We start from the raw sequence: 20,071 nt of genomic DNA on the forward strand, positions 1-20,071 counted from the left end.
ACTTTTATACAAAAGAACACATCGGGTAAGACATGCTTTTTTTAAATGTACAGTCGTTTGAGTCAGGGTGCTCCTTGATTGGCTAGATTCAGTCCCACGTCACAATTCTCGGCATCATGACTTGGGAGAAGTCGGCTCCCCCCGCACACGAAAACTTTTGGTCGTAAATATTGAACACGTTCACTATTTAAGACTGTTGGCCCCGACTTGTTTCTGACCCTAAAATCAGTACGAGTCCACTCTTAACACACATCAGACCTAAGGACAATCTTACAGGATAATCTTATAATTATGACTTCAGATTGTCTGGCGTTTGATGTGCTTGGTCGGGAAGGCGAAAATCGAAACAAAACCGGGCCGTTTGCATTTGTGCGCGCACTGGGACTTGGCAACAAAACACCGTCTTAAAAATCAGGACCCCCTGTACACAAAACCTGGAAATAACACGAGGTGACACCTTCCTCTTCTCTCTCTCTCTCTCTCTCTATCAAACGTCGTCAAAGGTTGAGTAGTTTTACTCGATATTTGTTTTACCATCAAACAGTGGTTAACTTTTACCATCAAACAGTGGTTAACTTAAATATTGCCTTTGGACCCTTCCCCATCTGGATCAAATTGTCTTTTGGCATTTGAACAACTAACGGCACCACGACTTTGGAGGTTCTACTGTCTGCTATAATCAACATACAAACTGCTAACAAGTGTAAGGCTCTTTTTATGCTAGCAGCCTGCATCGGTCTTATGTGTTGGTTGTTTGCTTTTAAACACCAACAGCGGCAGTCACACACAGATTGTCAAAACTGTATATGGTTAATGTTGTAATCTGAGTGTCTACATGCACAGTGTATTGGAGCAGGTGTGTTTGGCATGCAAGGTCATTACCTCTTCAGGACAAAGCTCACAGGCCTTGGCGAGGGTCATGCGTGCGCTGTGCGAGCGCTCCAGGAAGTAGCCGTTAGACGTTTCGTTACTCTGGACCGGAGGCGACCAGTTGTTATAGGTGTACTGAGGATTGCCGGAGTACGGCCTCCTCTCCAGTTCGTCGCCCAGCCACTCCACAGCCCACGTCCACTTCCGTTTCAGGTCCCCGTTACTCTGCATGCACACCACCGACATGCCCATTAACAGCCACTTCATACTAAAAGTCTAAAGGCGGTCTCTAGTGTAATAATTACAACATGTGTGATCAAACACAAATTTAGCCCCCTCCCCCCAAATAAATAAATAAATAAATAAATAAATAAAACTTCAGCCACTGCCATTCGGCCTCTTTTCTACATGAAAATTGTTCTGTAAATGAATGGCCCTCTCGTTAATTTTACAACTATGCAGAACCGTCTGAAAACAAAACTCATCGACAGGAATTCATCGTACCCATCCATTTTTCTGTAGTCCTCATTAGCATGGCGGCTGCACTATAGCCTAACCCAGCTGGCTTTAGGCCAGAGCCGAGATTCGAATAGAGAACTTCAGAAAGGTGAGGCAGATATGCTAACCACGACTTCCAACGATCTGCCCAAGTTATTTGTCATTTCTGTGATCAGGCCTACCTGGAGGATCTGGTAAGCCACAGAGCAGTTGCTGAAGAGGGCCACCATGCACTTGATGCACTGGTAGGCCCGTTTCTGATAGTGGTTCTTGGAACGCTGGATGGTGTCAAAGAGACCATCCCTGTCATCAGGAATTCCCTTCAGCACATTATGGATCCTACACCACCAAAACATGAAGAGCATTATTAATATACATTGCTGTTTTGGTTGCGAGGACCAACCATGTTTGCTTCTTCTTTCAACCAACAGTGCGGGTGATGGATTATTTATGTTAAGAGACTAAATCCACTAATTATTATCCGAAAAGTGCTACTCATCAATGCCATCTACTACGCAGTCAACAAAAACAGATGATGGGGTGATTGCTTGTTTACGCAGAGTGAAAAATGTATGCGGCAAGGACCAATCACATTCGCTGCTTCCACATTCTTGTAAGTGGTCAGCACAGCTGGTGGCTTGTTAACACAGTGCTGTGAAAAAGTATTGGCCCCCATTCTCAAATTTGTATGTCAGAGGTTAGGAAAAGAGCACAAAGAAAAGTCACGGCCCAGGAAAAACCTGCCGGCCATACGAACTCTATTGCCCGGTTCTTGGTCTGGTCGAGGTGAAACTTCAATGATTAAGCTGGATGAAAAGTTTAACAATTTATTCAAAAATATAAAGTCAAACAAGGTTGGAAATGGTTCAGCGCTGGGCTGTCCTCCACTTGGTTCAGAACAACGGCCATGGAAAAGAGACCGCAAAAGTTCTTGTCCGCTTGTTTAATGGCCAAAACTGCTTCCTGTCGTGACGTCATGCAGTCTCCGACCAATCCGAGCTTCAGCCTAGTGTTTGGGGTCCGTTCGGAAATTCAGTCCGATGTTCCCGCGGCACCCAGAGACAGAGTGTGTTCCACTTTCTATAACTTTACTACTGAACGTGTTGGCTATTGCTCGGGATGTGTCAGTACATACGCCATATTAAATGTGTGAGTTTGACTTATATCGAGTGGCGCACACACTACCAACGCAGACAGTAATTTCTAACATATATTTGCGTAGTTTCCCCACTTTAGTGTTTAAGATATCATCCATCCATCCATTTTCTTCCGCTTATCCGAGGTCAGGTCGCGGGGGCAGCAGCTTTAGCAGGGAAGCCCAGCCACTTCCTCCAGCTCTTCCAGGGGGATCCAGAGGCGTCGGGAGACAATCTCTCCAGCATTTCCTGGGTTGTCCCCGGGGTCTCCTCCCGGCAGGACGTGCCCGGAACACCTCACCGGGGAGGCCCCCAGGAGGCATCCTAATCAGATGCCCGAGCCACCTCATCTGACTCCTCTCGATGCGGAGGAGCAGCGGCTCTACTCTGAGCCCCTCCTGGATGACCGAGCTTCTCACCCTCTCTCTAAGGGAGAGCCCGGACACCCTGCGGAGGAAACTCATTTCGGCCGCTCGTATACGGGATCTAGTTCTCTCGGTCACGTATCAGTGGTTCCGGTACCCCATATTCCCCAAGCACCCCCACAGGACTGCCCGAGGGAAATGGTCAAACGTCTTCTGCAAGTCCACAAAACACTTGCAGACTGGTCGGGCGAACTCCCATGCACCCTGAAGGACCCTGCCGAGGGTGTAGAGCTGGTCCACTGTTTTACGGCCAGGACGAAAACCACACTGCTCCTCCTGAATCAGAGATACGACTTCCCGACGGACTCTCCTCTCCAGTACCCCTGAAAAGACCTTACCAGGGAGGCTGAGGAGTGTGATCCCCCTGTAGTTGGAACACACCCTCCGGTCCCCCTTCTTAAAAAGACAGAGGCACTGTCCCCGATGTCCACGTAATGTTGCAGAGGCGCGTCAACCAGGACAGCCCCACAACATTCAGAGCCTTTAGGCAAATCTCATCCACCCCCGGGGCCTTGCCACCGAGGAGACCTCAACCCCAGAGATAGGAGAGCCTGCCTCAGAGATCCCTGATTCTGCCTCCTTATGGGAAGGCGTGTTGGTGGAATTGATGAGGTCTTCGTAGTATTCTCCCCACCTAATCACATCTTGAGTCGAGGTCAGCAGCGCCCCATCCCCGCAGCTCCGGTCGGCCGCCTCGGCAATAGAAGCGTGGAACATGGTCCCCTCTGACTCAATGTCCCCCGCCTCCCCCGAGATATGGGTGAAGTTTGGCTGGAGGTGGGAGTTGAAACTAATTCTGACAGGGGATTCTGGCAGACATTCCCAGCAGACCCTCACAATACATTTGGGCCTGCCAGGTTGGTTCTGCAAGAAAGAGATGTCCGAAATAGCTCCACAGAGATGTGTAAGACTCATTGCCAGTTATAGAAAAATTTCAGTTGATTTCAGTTGAAATCAACATGTAAAAACAGCATTTTAAGTTCACTTGGGGTATATTTGTCTGATATTTACATTTGTTTGATGATCTGGATAAAAGTGGATAAATGATACCAAAATATAAGAATTTGAGAAGGGGGCCAATACTTTCTCACAGCACTCTATAGGACGTGAGAACCATCGCTGTTCGTTTCCTCAACATTCTCGCTACTGATCGATGTGAGTGAAGGGTCATTAGCGTTCGTCGAAATCAATGTCGGAGGCAAGTACCCATCATGTTTGCCTTAACATTCTTACGAACAAATCGGTGGAGGTGATGGGTTGTTACCGCAAGTCGAAATATGTTGGCTGTGAGGACCAACTCTGCTACTTATCTCTGCCATCTACAAACCAGTTACAACTAGATTATTGGATGATGGCTGATGATTACCATTAGCGTACCAACCCACAATCACCACATCAACATAAACCAGCATGGCACCTGTTCCAACATTTGACCAATCACAAGTGGTAAATGTTCGACCAGAGCGCTGTGCGCATTCTATTAAAATATACATTTAAAAATGATATACATATATCTCTCAATCATCACTAATCCGTTTTCATGAATTCTTTGTCAGATGTCTTGCTAACACCAGACAGTTCCAGTGCAAGACACAATGAAAAAAAAAACAAAAAACATTCTGATAACAAAATCTGAGCAATCAAGTCTGACCTGTGTGTCTGCCACGAGTCCTCAATGAGAAGGATCTGGAGCAGCAAGTCCAAGTGAGGCCTCAACTCATAGTTGTAAGAGTATGACACCTGTTCACAGCCAAACAAAAACTTCCTTTGAGCCCACACGCGACCAATAGGAAGTCTTGTGGTCATGTCTTTCAGTTTTACCTGCCACAGTAGCTCACTGAGCACAGTGGAGGAAAACTGAGGGTTCTCCCAGCAGCTGAAGCGGAGCAGCTTCACAGTCTCCTCAGAGTTGCTGCAGTCCTCGATGATCTTCTTCACGTAGCTGGTCCTCACAAACAGAATCTCAGCCACCATCTGCTGTATCAGCATTACCGGGGCTGTCAGGTTGGTGTCCCCATAGGGGTTAGGCAGAGGGGGGTTACCTGCATAGAAGATTGGTGAGCAATTATTAGAATGTGGAAAAAAAAATACGTAGGATTTTTTCCTTGAGAAGCCCTCAGCTCCGAGCTCTGGCAACACAGCACAGACGCTCAGTGTGGCTGCTTTGTTAGTCATCACATCCTGAGCAAGGATGACGATCCTCACAGGGCACTGACTGCAATTAGGGTGCTTTCACCCTTAACGTTTGTTTTGTTTGCTATGAATCATCCTTGATGGCTTGGCATGGTTTCTTCATTTGACATGATTCAAAACAAAAAACAAAAGAAAAACAAAAAAAGGTTTTTCTCCAAATAGTCATTAGCCTGTAAACAAGAATTGGGTTCTCTGTTTGGACGGTTGACTGATTTTGCAGCTGAGATCAATTATTGTGTTGATACCTGACCAAACAGACTTCACTAAGGGAACTACACAACTAGTGTCCGGCTCCAAATTCAGGCCGCTAAAAGAACGAGACACTCACCGTTGATGGAGGACTGCATGCGCGAGGACACGTCACAGCAGCGGACCAGTTGAGAGACCACCGTGTAGAGCTTGCCCAGTTCGGCGTACTGGTACTTGATGGGGGGGCCGGGACCTTCGTCCAGGGCAACTAGCATGAAGGTGGCGGGCACATTCAGCTTCAGCAGCTGGGTCTTCTCTGCCAGGCCTACGCAGGGAGGAGGAAGGAGACAGTGGTGGGAAGAATTGCAATGAATGCATTAAAAGGGATGATAGGAGTCAATCCTGCAAGTCACAGCAGGTGTACATGACAGGCGGGCCGCTCACTCCTTACCCAGATTGGCGTACATGACAAAGAGGTTGAAGTACTGCTGCAGGTGACGGCCGTGTTCAGAAACCTCTCGTCTGATCAAGTTGTGGACAGCTCTTAAAAGGTGGTCACTTAGACTGAGGTTATCACAGCCCTAATCAAAATGGAATACAATTCATTCATTCAAGTGCATCCAGACGGACAACTCTTCAACCATCTTTAAGTCCTAAACAAAAAGATGAACCTGAGCGGAGGTTCCAGGCGAGGCAGTGGGGGAGGGGCAAGGGCCGTCTTGCAGTGAGAAGTGAGCGATGAAGACTATGAGCTTGGCAAAGGCGCCGCGCACCTCGGCGCTCGGGCACTCCAGCAGGTACTCGGAGAAGCGGTTGGGGTAAGCAAACAGGATGTTGTGTGCAAACCAGTAGCGTACATTCTTACTGTGTCTCAGCAGGATGCAGAGAGCGTCATACCTTATCGTGGAGGAGAAGGTGGGTTTAGAGGAGGACAAAAATGGAGGGAGACACAATGCGGCCAGAGCTTACCAATCACTGGCAGGACCCCTGACTACTTTCTTGGTGTGGAAGCCTGTGCTAAAGAGGAAGCGAGCAGCCAGCTGAGCACTTATCATAGCAATGTCCTCTGCCTCGGGCAGAAGATGGTCTTGTCCTGACAGAACGAAAGAAAGAATGAAAGAAAAAGAGACTTAGTGTTTCTACTGTAGGACTGTCACTTCCGAACCTTTTTAGAATTGATTAATTCTATTCATTATTGCACGAATAATCATCATCATACGCCCCCACTATTACTAAAAAATCTATTTTTTGTTTTACTACTTATAGGAGATGGACTTCATTCCTTGAACTGCATATGTTGGTACTGAGTTTATGGCATAAATTTGGTGTACAGAATTTGAGACCGCAAAATGCTACTGGGTTAGCAATCGCGATTCGCGAGCTAGCGATTACCATTTTAGATCAAAAAACACTAACTACAATTCAGCTCACTCATACATTATATGTACAATACACATCTAAGAGTGTCTTAAAAAAACAGACGCTCCTTTGTCTTTTTTGTTAGTTTATCATTGGCCCAACACTGAAACATGGGTTCCAACGGCACAAACATGGTTGTGGGCAGATTTTTTATTTGTTTTTTGGTCTCGGTGGCGCTTAAAGGCAGAAATTCTGTCTCAACCTATTTTTGAAGTTGACTTAGCAGTGAGTCGATTTTTCCCCCCAGCCCTAGTCTATTGTTTTAAAGCATTTCAGCATGTAGCATGACAAAACCAACTATAGCCACTTAATCTTTGTTCAAGCTTTTCTTCAATGCTGAAATGCTTAGCTAAAAGGTTAAAGCAGTGTTTTCCTCGCAAAACTTCAGCTTCACAGATGCCACGTCTCCTGTGCCTGAGGTAAAGAGGTCTGCAACACATGGTGGTATCCGTCATAGTAAATGTAATTACAGGCACCATCTGTTTTCTTCCTGAAGATAAAAAGGAGGCATCTTTCTGAGGTAGGCCTGGCGCGATTAATTGGGAGGCTACGATTTGAGGAATTGTATTTAAATGCCGTTGTTATCATCCACAGGACTGGATGCCGTGGCAAACGCTCTGTGGGGTGAGTGCAGAGTCTTACTGCGACTCTCCGGCAATTCGTCTCTCCATAGGATATTGTTCATGCAAGTATCAGAAACGCAAAAAACATTGTGAAATGATCACGTCATTGGTACGAGAACTGCCGTCCAAGCGTACGCCATCTGCACACATCAAACTGGAGTCCAAAACAATTTAGATGTGTAAAGGGAGGAAAAATCTTGAGAATCTACTGGATGCTAATCGCTGTTAAAGACACCGCCAGGTCGGACCAGCATCTTCCCCCACCAGAGGCAACTCACCACCAGGTGGTGATCAGTTGACAGCTCCGCCCCTCTTTTCACCCGGGCGTCCAAGACATGCGGCCGCAAGTCTGATGACACGAGCACAAAGTCGATCATCGAACGGCGACCTAGGATGTCCTGGTGCCAAGTGCACGTGTGGACACCCTTATGGTTGAACATGGTGTTCGTTATGGACAATCCATGGGGAACACAGAAGTCTAATAGCAGAACACCACTCGGGTTCTGATCGGGGGGGGGGGGCCGTTCCTCCCAATCACCCCCTTCCAGGTCTCACTGTCATTGCCGACGTGAGCATTGAAGTCCCCCAGCAGAACGATGGAGTACCCACCGGGAGAGCTCTCAAGCACCCCCTCTAAGGACTCCAAAAAGGGTGGGTACTCTGAACTGCTGTTCGGTGCATAGGCACAAATAACAATCAGGACCCGTTCCCCCACCCGAAGGCGGAGGGAGGCTACCCACCCTGTACAGGCGCCGTGCCGGGGGGGCAATAAGTATACTCACACCTGCTCGGCGCCTCTCACCATGGGCAACTCCAGAGTAGAAAAGAGTCCAACTCCTCTCAATAGGACTGGTACCGGAGCCCAAGCCGTGTGTGGAGGCGAGCCAGACTATATCTAGTCTGAACTTCTCAACCTCACACACAAGCTCGGGCTCCTTCCCTGCCAGAGAGGTGACATTCCACGTCCCTAGAGCCAGTTATTGTAACCGGGGATCGGAACGCAGAGGTCCCCGCCTTCGACCACCGCCCAGCTCACACTGCACCAGGCGCTCGCCTTCGAGCCCCACCTCCAACACTAATTCATCTGAAAAATTGTGCTACACTGGGTGCTGATATTTTGATGAGCAAAAACTGCTCGAATGGGCTCAGCAGTTAACCACTGTCTGTGTGTGAACAATTGCGGTTATGAACTGAGGTTATTGCACCTACGACCCTTTTTTTAGGCGGCATCTATTTGACTGAGGTGTGTCCTAAGTGGATGGGCATGGCGTCTGTTTGAGGTCACATGGTATCTATAACGTGCACACCCAAGGACTCAAAAGTTTAAATCATCAACAGGTGTTTTTGTAATGATTTTTCAGTGCTGAAACAAAGCGTACATACCTGGAGGAGGGTTTAAATAGACACTGTTACAGGTCAGAAGTTTCTTAATGAACTGGAAATATTCCAGGCTGTATTGCATTCGGTTATGCATAAACTGGACGTTCTGCTTGCGGACGCTGCACTCAATGACACCAGGCATCTTGACCTGATGCGGCTTGGCGGTGGAGATGGTCAACTCTGAGATGTACTTGACAAGCTCGCTGTCCTTGTCTAGCGAGTCCATACGTTCGTAGAAAAGGATGTAGGCGTTCCACCAGCGTTTTTGTCTGCGGTATGACATCCGTTTCATCATGTGATCAAACACTTCGCCCATGTATTCACCACCGAAGCACTGGTTCTTCATCTCCTCCTCATCGTCCATCTTGCATTCCGTCACGTCGCCATCGTCGAACTTATACCAGCGGTTTTTCTCCCCATCGCCGCCATTCCTTTGGATGATGTACGAGTAGTAATGTCCGCCGCTGGCCTGGCCCGAGTGGACCAGCACCCCCACCAAACGGTACTTGGAGCTGCCCACGGGCGTGGGCTCCGAGGGCTCGTTCTGCTGGATCACTTGGTTCTCCGGGTTGACGTCGTCACCCTCAATCTTGGCCACGCCGGCTACCGTGTACGGCTCCATGTCCAATTCCCTCGGGAATTCAAAGTAGTCGTTGAACTTGATGGCGCATTCCCGCTCCCAATCGTAATCAAAGCGTTTCAGTTGGATGGCGAGGACCGGCGGCAGCTTCTTGATCAGCAGACGCTTGACAGTGTCCACCTAAACAAGGGTGGACAAAAATAACAATTACCCATTAAATTAAAATGCGTTTTAAGCCTTCAAACATCTTTCCGAAAAACAGCTTCTGTCCTCTCTTACCTTCTTGTTACACTTCTCACAGTGGTATGCGTTGGCTCCCTCCAGTAGATCTCCTTTGACGTACTGCTCCATTGAGTCCAAAAGATTCTGGTGGTTTCTGATGTCCACATTAAGTGTTGTGAATGACTCCTCACACTCGTATCTAAAAAAACAAGCATATAAAAAAGGTAATTCTTTGGGGTAACAAGAACCCAGAGTTTGCACATTGCACTCCAACTGTAATCATAGATGACCATGATAAATTGTTTACAGTCCCCTGCAAACGTATTGAAACAGCAAGGTCAATTCCTTTGTTTTTGTTGTATAGTGAAGACAGTTGGGTTTCAAATAGAAAAAAGAATATGAGACAAACGTTCAGAATTCCAGCTTTTACATCATGGTATGTACATCTAGATGTGCTAAACAATTCAGGACACAGCACCTTTTGTTTGAAAGCACCCATTTTTCAAGTGAGCAAAAATATTGGAACAGAGATTATTAAATTAACTTAAAGTGAATAGCATTTAATATTTGCTGACACAACCCTTACTTGCAAAAACGACATAAAGCCTGCGACCCATTGACTCCACCAGATTGTTGCATTCTTGCATTGAAATGCTTTTCCACACCTTTACTGCAGCCTCTTTCAGTTGTTTGTTTGTTTCTGGGGGTTTCTCCCTTCAGTCTCCTCTTCAGGAGGTAAAATGCATGCTCTATTGTGTTAAGGTCCAGTGATTGACATGGCCAGTCTAAGACCTTCCACCTTTCCCCCCTGATGAAGCCCTTTGTTGTGTTGGCAGTGTTTGGATGCATTTTTCTGTAAATGGCCAGACAAAATGGTTTTGTAGACGTCAGAATTTATTCTGTTGCTACCATTGTGAGTTACATTATCAATAAAGACTAGTTCCAGAAGCAGCCATGCAAGCCCAAGCCATGACATCCACCATGCTTCACAGTTGCACTTGAGTGTTTTGGATCATAAGCAGATCCTTTTGTTCTCCTCCATACTTTGGCCTTTCCATCACTTTGGTAGAGGTTACTCTTGGTCTCATCAGCCCATAAATCCTTGTTCCAAAACTTTTGTGGTTCATCTCTGTACTTCTTTGCAAAATCCAATGTGGCCTTCCGATTCTTTTTGCTGATGAGTGGTTTACATCTTGTGGTATGGCCTGTATATTTATTCTCTGTCTTCTTTGAACACTGTATTGTGATACCTTCACCCCTGCCCTGTGGAGGTTGGCAGTCATGTCACTGTTGTCAATGTTTATGCAATAGCTCTGATTGATTTTCCCCTCTTCTCTCAGCTTCAAATGGTTTGCTTTTCTCCCAGAGACAGCTCTCTGGTCTTCATGTTTGCTTAGGAGCAAATGCAGTTTATAGAGGTGAAACCCAATGACAAAAACAAGCACTATCTAATGTTTAAGCATCAATCTAAAACACAACACCGGAGCAACTAGAAACACCCATCAGTCACATGTTCCAACACTTTTGCTCACTTGAAAAGTGGATGGCTTCAAACAAAAGGTTCTTTGTCCTGAGTTGTTTAACAGATCTAGATGTAAATACCATGAAATAAAAGATGGAATTCTCAACTTTTGTCTCATATTCATCTTTTGAGCTGAAACCCAAATCTCTTCAGTATACAACAAAAACAAAGGAATCGACCTTGCCGTTCCAATACTTTTGAAGGGGACTGTGTAATTTAACATGTATAATGTAAGAACAGTTGTTTCACAGAGCAGCCGTTTCTAACAGTACCTATTGCCTTAACATAAATTTGCTAAATCAGTGATTCTCAACTCATGGGTTTTCGAAATGTTCTAGTTGGGTCACTGACCGCAAGGAGGGGGGGGGAACTCAACGTACTATTTTGCACTTATCTGATGTTGGTATTTTTTGGGAAAATGTTTTGTAATTGTCATTCTCTCTGGGATACAAAAATACTCACCTGTGAGGGCATCCCTGACAGATCTTCTGGTCTGCAAATGAGCCTCCTAGAACCTTGCTGAGCATAGCAGGATGACCCAAGGCCTTCAATGCTTCATCCAGACTATCCACCAAAGAATTGAAAAACTCTAAAGCGTCATGTTGCTCTCTTAGATTCACTGGCTCACCCCATAACCTGCAGAGCCACAAGAAGAAACTACTTAAAACCTCTCTAAACCCAACCAGTTGAAATGACGGAATTACACACCTGAATTGTTTCCAGAAGCCCCTCGGGACATAGTACTGAAGTCTGGAAGCAGCGAGATGGCCAAAGATGACCTGCAGGTGACGCAATACCCCGATGTTGTACTCCTTTCTGTCTTCCGCTTTACTGGCAGGCTTATCGTCAAACTGGTGGTGATAGTTGAACACCTCATCACGAGGATCCACGTTTGTCTTTTGGAACAAAAGCCAAAGATGAACGCCGTATTTGGCCATCAAACTTTAAACTATTCATTGGTTGCCCCTACCTCATTCTCCTGCTTCTCATCGCCCGACATGTCATCATCCACGTCGGTGCCTGTGCCCTCGATGGCCAGGATGCCGTTACGAATGGGGGGGATCATGTACAGCTGCTGAATTACAGAGTTCATGTAACACGTGGCCCCAGCGTTCTTCAGACCCACAAAGCCTTTATTGGGCCGCGGGCCTACCGGAGGAAGGTACTCCCACTCTGTCAAAGTTTCGCAGCCTGGAAGGAGACAACGAGGGGCTCAAACCTTCAAGTGGGACATGTATTTTATGACAGGGATCCCAAACTTAGCTTTGGGAGCCAAGATGTGTCACAGCAGTATTTAATGGGTCAACGATTGTCATGATAAAAGCAGGCGTCTGTGTCCTTTATAATTAGTTTGTAAACATTACATTATCTACAATATATTGCAATTAAAATTTGGAACCTATGGGGAAATTCAATTTCTTTTTTGGACTTGAGTTGAAACAAGCATGGGAAACCCTGCTTTAGGACATGGCCTTACCCAAATAGTACATGTCTGTGAGCGTGTCAACGATTTGCTTGAGGTTGCGCAAACAGCCCACAGCAAGCGCCACCAGGAGCTCAAAGCCAGCGTTGATGGAGGCTGGGGTGCTGCACACTGGGATGGCCTGCTCCGTGGGGAACTCGCCGCTCTTCATGTACTGCAGGTAAACATTTGACGCCGGGAAGATGAAGTCGTCAATCAGCTCCTAATGATGGGGGGGGAAGATTATAAAATACTTGTTGGGGAGCAAAAGTTGTTTTTAACACAAAAGAATGGGAGAAGAGAGCATCTGGTCTACTGTGTCCGCCCATTCCATCTTTCTGGCGTGTATATAGAAAAGAGACTCACAAAAAAGGTGTAAAAATCCTGAGCTTTTGTGTAACAAACAATTCCCTCAAACTCAAGAGTGTAAAATGCAAATGGGACAACATGTTGCAGGTGCACCTTTATGAGGTTAGCACCTCCCTTCTCACAGCCAATGTAATACTTCTTCTCGGGAGTCTGGAAGGCTAGAAGCTCCTTGGTGACACCAAGGTGGCCTTCCAAGATGGTCTCCTCCACACCAGTCTCCCCTGTCCTTTTGACTTCATCCTAGAAGACGTAAGCGCAGTTACATCAGCTCACATTCACAACGGCGAGAGTATAAAAATGGATCAGATGATGAGATATGACATAATAGCCTACCCTTATCCTTTTGAGCCAGTCGATCTCATTGTTGAGCAGCACCTCCGCATTTGGCAGGTTGATGTTGCTGTTGTAGGCATAGTTCAGAAGATGCCGGAGCAAAGTGAAGTAGTCCCCGGCGTGCTTAGCTCGCTCCTTAGCGGTGGTCTGCACACAGGTGAAGAAAGTCAGGATGTGGTCATCAGTAGGCAAAGGAGCACCACGTTACATACATTTGTGTCACTCACCCCCAGCACAGTGAAAAGGAGGGTAATGAAGAAGAGGAGGGGTCTGTGGCCCATACAGCACCTGGTTGCCATCAGGAAAAACTGTTCCTGTGCCATCTGACGCACTGATCTGTAAAAGGGACAGGAAAAATAAGCTATAAAAAGGTGTAAATGGCAACCTATTCTCTCTCCTGCCTTTCCGTCATTTTTGCTTAACAAATTCAACACATAATGGTGCACTTACTTGCTGTGGCAGTGTAGCAGCAAGTCTATAATAAAGGTTTGCCAAGCCCTCTCCTTGCTGAGCGTGTCCAGGGCAGTGGGCATCAGGGCAAAACACAATGTCATCACTTCCAAGGCCTCACAACACACCTGCTCGTCTTCGCCGTCTGGTTCCTTGGCTGCATTTGTCTAATTACGCGGGAGAAAAAAACATTAAAAAAAAAAAAAAAAAAAAAAATGTTCCAAGTCGGGCTAACTAGAATTTACCTTCTCGTATATCTTGCTGATATCTTCATTAGAACTGAAGACGAGCTGCACTGTGCCGCAGCCTGATGCCCAAACTATTTTCTGTACCGCTCGGATCACACAGATGTCAGGAATCGACTTTGATGTCTGGAAAAAATTCTGACAGTGCCGCAACTAAATCCATTAGTACAGAAACTTTTTCTTCTCAAAAAAAAAAAAAAATCATCATCAAGAACCACTTAAATTAATATGCTGCAAAGTGTTAAAATTTAAGAAAACCGTTGTCAGGGTCCCTACACATTTGAGATTTCAAAACTCCATACACTTTTCCAGACTTCTCTATGAATTTTTTTTTTTTTTATAATTGAATTTTATTAATTTCTGTCCTCAGAGTACTTCACATCGTCTTTTCAGAAAACCTGTGTCAGGTTACTGTGTTTGTTCGTCTAATCTAACGGCTAAGGGTGCTACGCATTAATTTGGAACAGTGTTATGATTTTTTTGACAGGAACTACTTGAGACGTCCGAATGGACCGATGGAATTTTCTGAGCCAATCAGAATCAAGTATTCACCAAGACCATGGTATCATACTGTGTGCTCTCTAACAAAAACATTGTCGCTGCGTTTTCAAGTGTCTTAAAAAAGAAATTACATTTTTTTACTAAACATTCATAATTATTTCTTTAAGAAAACAGAGCTGTTGTAACAATCGTGGAAACATTAATATTTTTCCAGACCTGGAAATATATTAAATCAAATTCCCTACTTGTGTAGGAACCCTGCATTGACGTGTGTATGAACCATTATCGTTATTTTTATTCTGACAAAATTATATAGCGGTACTGCACATTCCATCTTGAATCATTCAGGGATAAAGATCTGATGCACAGCCGAGTGTTCCCTTAATTCGTTGGGGCAGTACATGTATCTTTACAAATTACGGTGAGAACATCAAGGTATCTGTGTATATTCACATTTCAACCCCTCTACAAAATGCATTCATTTGATTATTTGCAGTTACCTCATCAGAAATCTGCTGTGCCAGGCGGATGGCTACATTGCGCAGCATACATTCTGAGGCAGGATTTGGTATGTTTTGCAGGGCGCTCTGCAGCACCAGAGCCTGATCGTGAGTGGCCTGATTAATCTGTTGTGAATTGGAGAGTGGAGAAATATTATTATCAGGAAACTTTCAATCAAACGTTTGGGAACCATTTATGAGTTTTTCTCAATTTGGAGTCTAACCGGGGAAACAGGAATGTTTCCCTCAGCGTTGGGCTGGCAGGCCTCCGCCACAGCTTTCACGTGCCCAAAGCCTACGGCGGTGAGGAGGAGTTTGGCTATTTTGAGCGCGTTGAGGTAAGCCCCGCGCCGCGTCTCCATGTCGGCCGATGGCAGGAAGTTGTTCCGGGTGAGCATGCTCAACACGAGCGGCAAGCCACCGCTCTTCAGGAAGTTGTACTGGAAGTCGCTTGCATCCTCGCTCAGAGTGGCACTGGCTGGCATTAGCAAAGCATACACAACCTGGAACACAGGCAAGAATAGTCTAAAACGGGCAGGGAACCTACGGCCTTGACAACATCAGATCTGGCATGTAGTCCAATTCTGAAAACAACAAACGATTCTAAAAACACTTAAAAAAAAATAAAAAAAAAATAATAATGTTTATGCCAAAAATGCTCATAATATATCAAAAACATTCAATATATCTTTGAATATTACAACCCCAATTCCAATGAAGTTGGGACGTTGTGTTAAACAAAAACAGAATACAATGATTTGCAAATCATCTTCAACTTATATTTAATTGAATACACTACAAAGACAAGATATTTAATGTTCAAACTGATAAACTATTGTTTTTAGCAAATAATCATTAACTTAGAATTTTATGGCTGCAACACGTTCCAAAAAAGCTGGCACAGGTGGCAAAAAAGACTGAGAAAGTTGAGGAATGCTCATCAAACACCTGTTTGGAACATCCCACAGGTGAACAGGCTAATTGGGAAAAGGCGGCTGCCATGATTGGGTAGAAAAGGAGCTTCCCTGAATTGCTCAGTCATTCACAAGCAAAGATGGGGGGGGGTTAACCTCTTTGTGAACAAGTGCGCGAGAAAATAGTCGAACAGTTTAAGGACAATGTTCCTCAACGTACAATTGCAAGGGATTTAGGGATTTCGTCATCTATGGTCCATATCATCATCAAAAGGTTCAGAGAATCTGGACAAATCACTGCATGTAAGCGGCGAGGCCGAAAACCAACATTGAATGCCCGTGACTTTCGATCCCTCAGGCGGCACAGGATCAAAAACCGACATCAATGTGTAAAGGATATCACCACATGGGCTCAGGAACACTTCAGAAAACCAATGTCAGTAAATACAGTTCGGCGCTACATCCGGAAGTGCAACTTGAAACTCAACTATGCAAAGCGGAAACGCTGCCGGCTTCTCTGGGCCCGAGCTCATCTAAGATGGACTGTTGCATAGTGGAAAAGTGTTCTGCGGTCCAACGAGTCCACATTTCAAATTGTTTTTGGAAATTTTGGACGTCGTGTCCTGCGGGCCAAAGAGGAAAAGAACCATCCGCACTGTTATGGATGCAAAATTCATAAGCCAGCATCTGTGATGGTATGGGGCTGTGTTAGTGCCAATGGCATGGGTAACTTACACATCTGTGAAGGCACCATTAATGCTGACAGGTAAATACAGGTTTTGGAGAAACATATGCTGCCATCCAAGCAACGTCTTTTTCACGGACGCCTTGCTTATTTCAGCAAGACAATGCCAAACCACATTCTGCACATGCTACAACAGCGTGGCTTCGTAGTAAAAGAGTGCGGGTACTAGACATTATGAAGCGTAAAATACAACAACGGAAACCCCGGACTGTTGAACGGCTGAAGCCGTACATCAAGCAAGAATGGGAAAGATTTCCACCTACAAAGCTTCAACAATGAGTGTCCTCAGTTCCCAAACGTCTATTGAATGTTGTTGAAAGAAAAGGTGATGTAACACAGTGGTAAACATGACCCTATCCCAGCTTTTTTGGAATGTGTTGCACCCATAAAATTCTAAGTTAATGATTATTTGCTAATAACAAAGTTTTTCAGTTTGAACATTAAATGTATTTGTAGTGTATTCAATTAAATATAGGTTGAACATGATTTGCAAATCATTGTATTCTGTTTTTATTTATGTTTAACATAACGTCCCAACTTCATTGGGATTGTTTTTTTTTTTATCCATTTAGTATGGCACTTGCAGGACTGATAGCAAAAAAGGTTAATTCAATCAATCAAACCTTTAGTTATATAGCACCTTTCATAATTAAAAAGCAACAACGTGCTTCAAGACAAATGAAATGATAAAGGACAAACATTATTCCCACCCACCCGCAGTCTCGAGCCCCTGCGACACCTGTAAAAGTAGTTACAATTAAAAAAATTTGTTTAAATACATAACATTGGTGTTGAGACACGGGTGAGCACACAGTGGAGCGAAGAAGCAGTCAGCAACAGAAGCTGCGAGCTGACCTGATATCACAAATAGTATCCCATAGTACTGCTTGCAAAAATATGTCAATGTATGGCGAGCCAAGTAGGTACCGTGCAGTGTATAGGATATGCTTATTAGATGGGGCCTTACCTCAATGAGGTAGAGCACTTGTGAGGGGGAGGGTCCAAAGAAGCGAGAATCCAGTGAAGGGCTGAGGCTGTTCTCCCCGAGCTTGGCATGGTCCAAACACACAGCGCGCAGGTTTTCCACAGTAGTATTATCTGCAGTGGAAAAAAACAAAAGCAATGTAGCAGACAGGCTTTATGCTTACAACTGAAAAGGTAGCTTAATAATGAAAGTACCTGGTGGCATGAGTTTCATGAGAACTCTTGCGCCATCTCTAAGGAGGGGCATGTTGAGTTGGCAGCCCAGGTCAGCCACCTGCCACAGGAAGGAGATGTAGCGTAGGTGTAGCGACATGATCTGCAAAATGGAAAAAGTCACTTAGAGAGATGCTCGACAAAAACTGACATAACAACATGAACTTGTGATGCAACTCTTCATAAAGTGACCATGTACCAACTCACCACACCAGGAAGACAGCTCTCCACTTCAGGGTTGGGACCCTCACCGTAATGGTTGCCGTGGTTGCCGGGCGATCCGGTGGAGGAGTCGGAAGAGCTATCTGGGCTGGAGGGCATGTTGGCGCTCACTTGAGTTAGCTTGGCTGTGATCAGCTAAAGAAATAGATGACAAAATTAATAACACTGTTCTATTGGACCATATCGAATCTCCTCATATCGTAGCCACCCCTCTAACAGATTAGGGCTGAATGATTAATTGAATTCGCAATGTGGTGGTATGCAATTTTCAAATTGAAGGTTAGACGGCCATGACCACACAAAAAAGAACAAACTTCTCCTGTGACCATTTCTCTTTGCCTCTCACTCACACACACACACACACACGCACTTGCACTTCCCCCTCCCACTTCTCCTGTCCGCTCATCCAATCACGCACACCCAACCACTCATCCAATCACAAAGCACTTTCATGCCTTCAGGCTGCCTTCACGCCGAGGAAAAACTCAAGAAAACACAGCGCTCCAACAAAACAATAGTAACTAAATGAAAGTTTGCGGTACAATATCTTTGAAAATGGACACGAAGACTTGAGGAGTAGTACTTCAATTGTCTGGGCCAAGTTTGGATTTAGGGAAAGACAATGTGACACAGAGTAAGGAACATGTCTTGCCTCCGCATCTACAAAAGCATCACAAGGCCAAATATGACAACTGCATGGCTTAGTAAAAATAAAAATACAAAATAAAACGACCATCGGTGTGTCAAGTGGGTCAAATCGCACTGACATGTTTCAGAGTACATCTTATAACTAATATCTGTGATGCTACTGACTGGAGTGTTTTTTTTTTTTTTAATATATGTATTTTATTTATCTAGCTATTTGTAGACTGTCTAGCTAAGTTCAGTGCTTAAGACGTGCAGTCCACATGCTTATGTTTCATGAAACATGAAAAGTTGAAAGAATTGTTTGCATTGTTGTTGTAATCTGACTTCTATACTTTTGTCTGCACCACATTTGTTTGGATGATGATCTTCCTTTATGTGGTGACCGCAATCGGCGCTCTTGTAGACTGACATGATCGCCTCACAATGTAGTGTGGGTCCACGGTTCAGTTCCAGGTAGCAACACGAGTTCTGCCCAGACTGCTTCAGTTTTTGCCATTTTGCTCTATTTCTCTTTAATAACCTTAACCTTTTTACAAGGTTGCCTTTTTGCAGCAGGGCTCAGAGCTTACCCCCGCGAATAGCCAGGGGTTTACTCACTATATGTTATAGAATCTGGTGCTTTGAAAAGTACGATTCTGCATTCATTATAAGGGCAGTGATTCCCAACCTGGTGCCGTGAGAGATCACCACGGGTGCCACAGGAAATTATCCAAGTTCACCTTCGATGAAAATTACACAACTCTCTATTCTTTGTGTGAAAACTAGCAAAATCAGATCAGTGGTGTATCAAATAATTGTAGATGGCAGATGGTGCAGCTAACCTGTTGCCACCCATACAACTGAACAAGTCCTGACTTCCTGCGCGTACATGGGCTTTATGTTGAATTAAACACGCCCAGATTTCACAGTCAGTCGACTTGTGAGGAAATTCCGATGAGATCATTATTTCAGTATTGATATTTTCGGTGACATTTTTCTAATGTAAAACAGGTGCCTGGCTCAATAAAGGCTGAGGAAAAACTGTCCTAGGAAATGCCGATTATGTCAAAATCCATCCAGAGAGGCAACATAAGACAGAAAGATGAAAAGGTGACAGTTACTGTTTTGTCCTTCAAGTTGAGCTGTCCAATCAGCTTTCGATCATCAGCGGGGTCGACCACCTCCCCTCCGATGAAGAGTTCGATCTTGGTGTGCGCGGCGTTTGCTTTGATGCGGTTTAGGATGCCGCGGCGCACTGAGCCAATTGTGTCGTTGGTGTGCGACCAGATGTCCAGGTCGTCCACCTGGCGCCCCTGGTTGGGGAAGCGCACTATCAACGTGATATGCTTTCCCCGGAATGCCCTGAAAGAGAAAGGAAAACATTTAGAAATGTAGTCTTTGAAAAATAACGTACACGGAAAATAATGAAGAGCTGAGGCTTGTAATTTC

The 20,071-nt window shown here is 45.1% G+C and overlaps 1 protein-coding gene across 6 annotated transcripts in view; it reads right to left on the reverse strand.

The window, feature by feature from the left end:
* Positions 1 to 20,071, reverse strand: part of usp9 (ubiquitin specific peptidase 9) — a 65,827-nt gene that overhangs the window by 6,439 nt on the left and 39,317 nt on the right. For all 6 annotated transcript variants that reach the window (XM_061791361.1, XM_061791364.1, XM_061791363.1 and 3 more), the window contains exons 20-44: positions 19,744 to 19,984; positions 17,981 to 18,130; positions 17,756 to 17,876; positions 17,544 to 17,674; positions 15,142 to 15,420; positions 14,918 to 15,043; positions 13,917 to 14,054; positions 13,672 to 13,838; positions 13,449 to 13,557; positions 13,222 to 13,368; positions 12,982 to 13,128; positions 12,535 to 12,742; positions 12,028 to 12,248; positions 11,766 to 11,953; positions 11,520 to 11,693; positions 9,593 to 9,734; positions 8,737 to 9,493; positions 6,281 to 6,404; positions 5,983 to 6,208; positions 5,763 to 5,892; positions 5,451 to 5,636; positions 4,751 to 4,971; positions 4,581 to 4,669; positions 1,551 to 1,707; positions 883 to 1,095 (exon numbers count right to left, since the gene is read on the reverse strand). In XM_061791361.1, the coding sequence (XP_061647345.1) occupies positions 883 to 1,095; positions 1,551 to 1,707; positions 4,581 to 4,669; positions 4,751 to 4,971; positions 5,451 to 5,636; positions 5,763 to 5,892; positions 5,983 to 6,208; positions 6,281 to 6,404; positions 8,737 to 9,493; positions 9,593 to 9,734; positions 11,520 to 11,693; positions 11,766 to 11,953; positions 12,028 to 12,248; positions 12,535 to 12,742; positions 12,982 to 13,128; positions 13,222 to 13,368; positions 13,449 to 13,557; positions 13,672 to 13,838; positions 13,917 to 14,054; positions 14,918 to 15,043; positions 15,142 to 15,420; positions 17,544 to 17,674; positions 17,756 to 17,876; positions 17,981 to 18,130; positions 19,744 to 19,984 (4,792 nt within the window). The remainder of the gene's footprint in view (positions 1 to 882; positions 1,096 to 1,550; positions 1,708 to 4,580; positions 4,670 to 4,750; positions 4,972 to 5,450; positions 5,637 to 5,762; positions 5,893 to 5,982; positions 6,209 to 6,280; positions 6,405 to 8,736; positions 9,494 to 9,592; positions 9,735 to 11,519; positions 11,694 to 11,765; positions 11,954 to 12,027; positions 12,249 to 12,534; positions 12,743 to 12,981; positions 13,129 to 13,221; positions 13,369 to 13,448; positions 13,558 to 13,671; positions 13,839 to 13,916; positions 14,055 to 14,917; positions 15,044 to 15,141; positions 15,421 to 17,543; positions 17,675 to 17,755; positions 17,877 to 17,980; positions 18,131 to 19,743; positions 19,985 to 20,071) is intronic.

This window comes from Phyllopteryx taeniolatus, chromosome 12 (assembly GCF_024500385.1).
Source record: "Phyllopteryx taeniolatus isolate TA_2022b chromosome 12, UOR_Ptae_1.2, whole genome shotgun sequence".
Classification (NCBI taxonomy): Eukaryota; Metazoa; Chordata; class Actinopteri; order Syngnathiformes; family Syngnathidae; genus Phyllopteryx; species Phyllopteryx taeniolatus.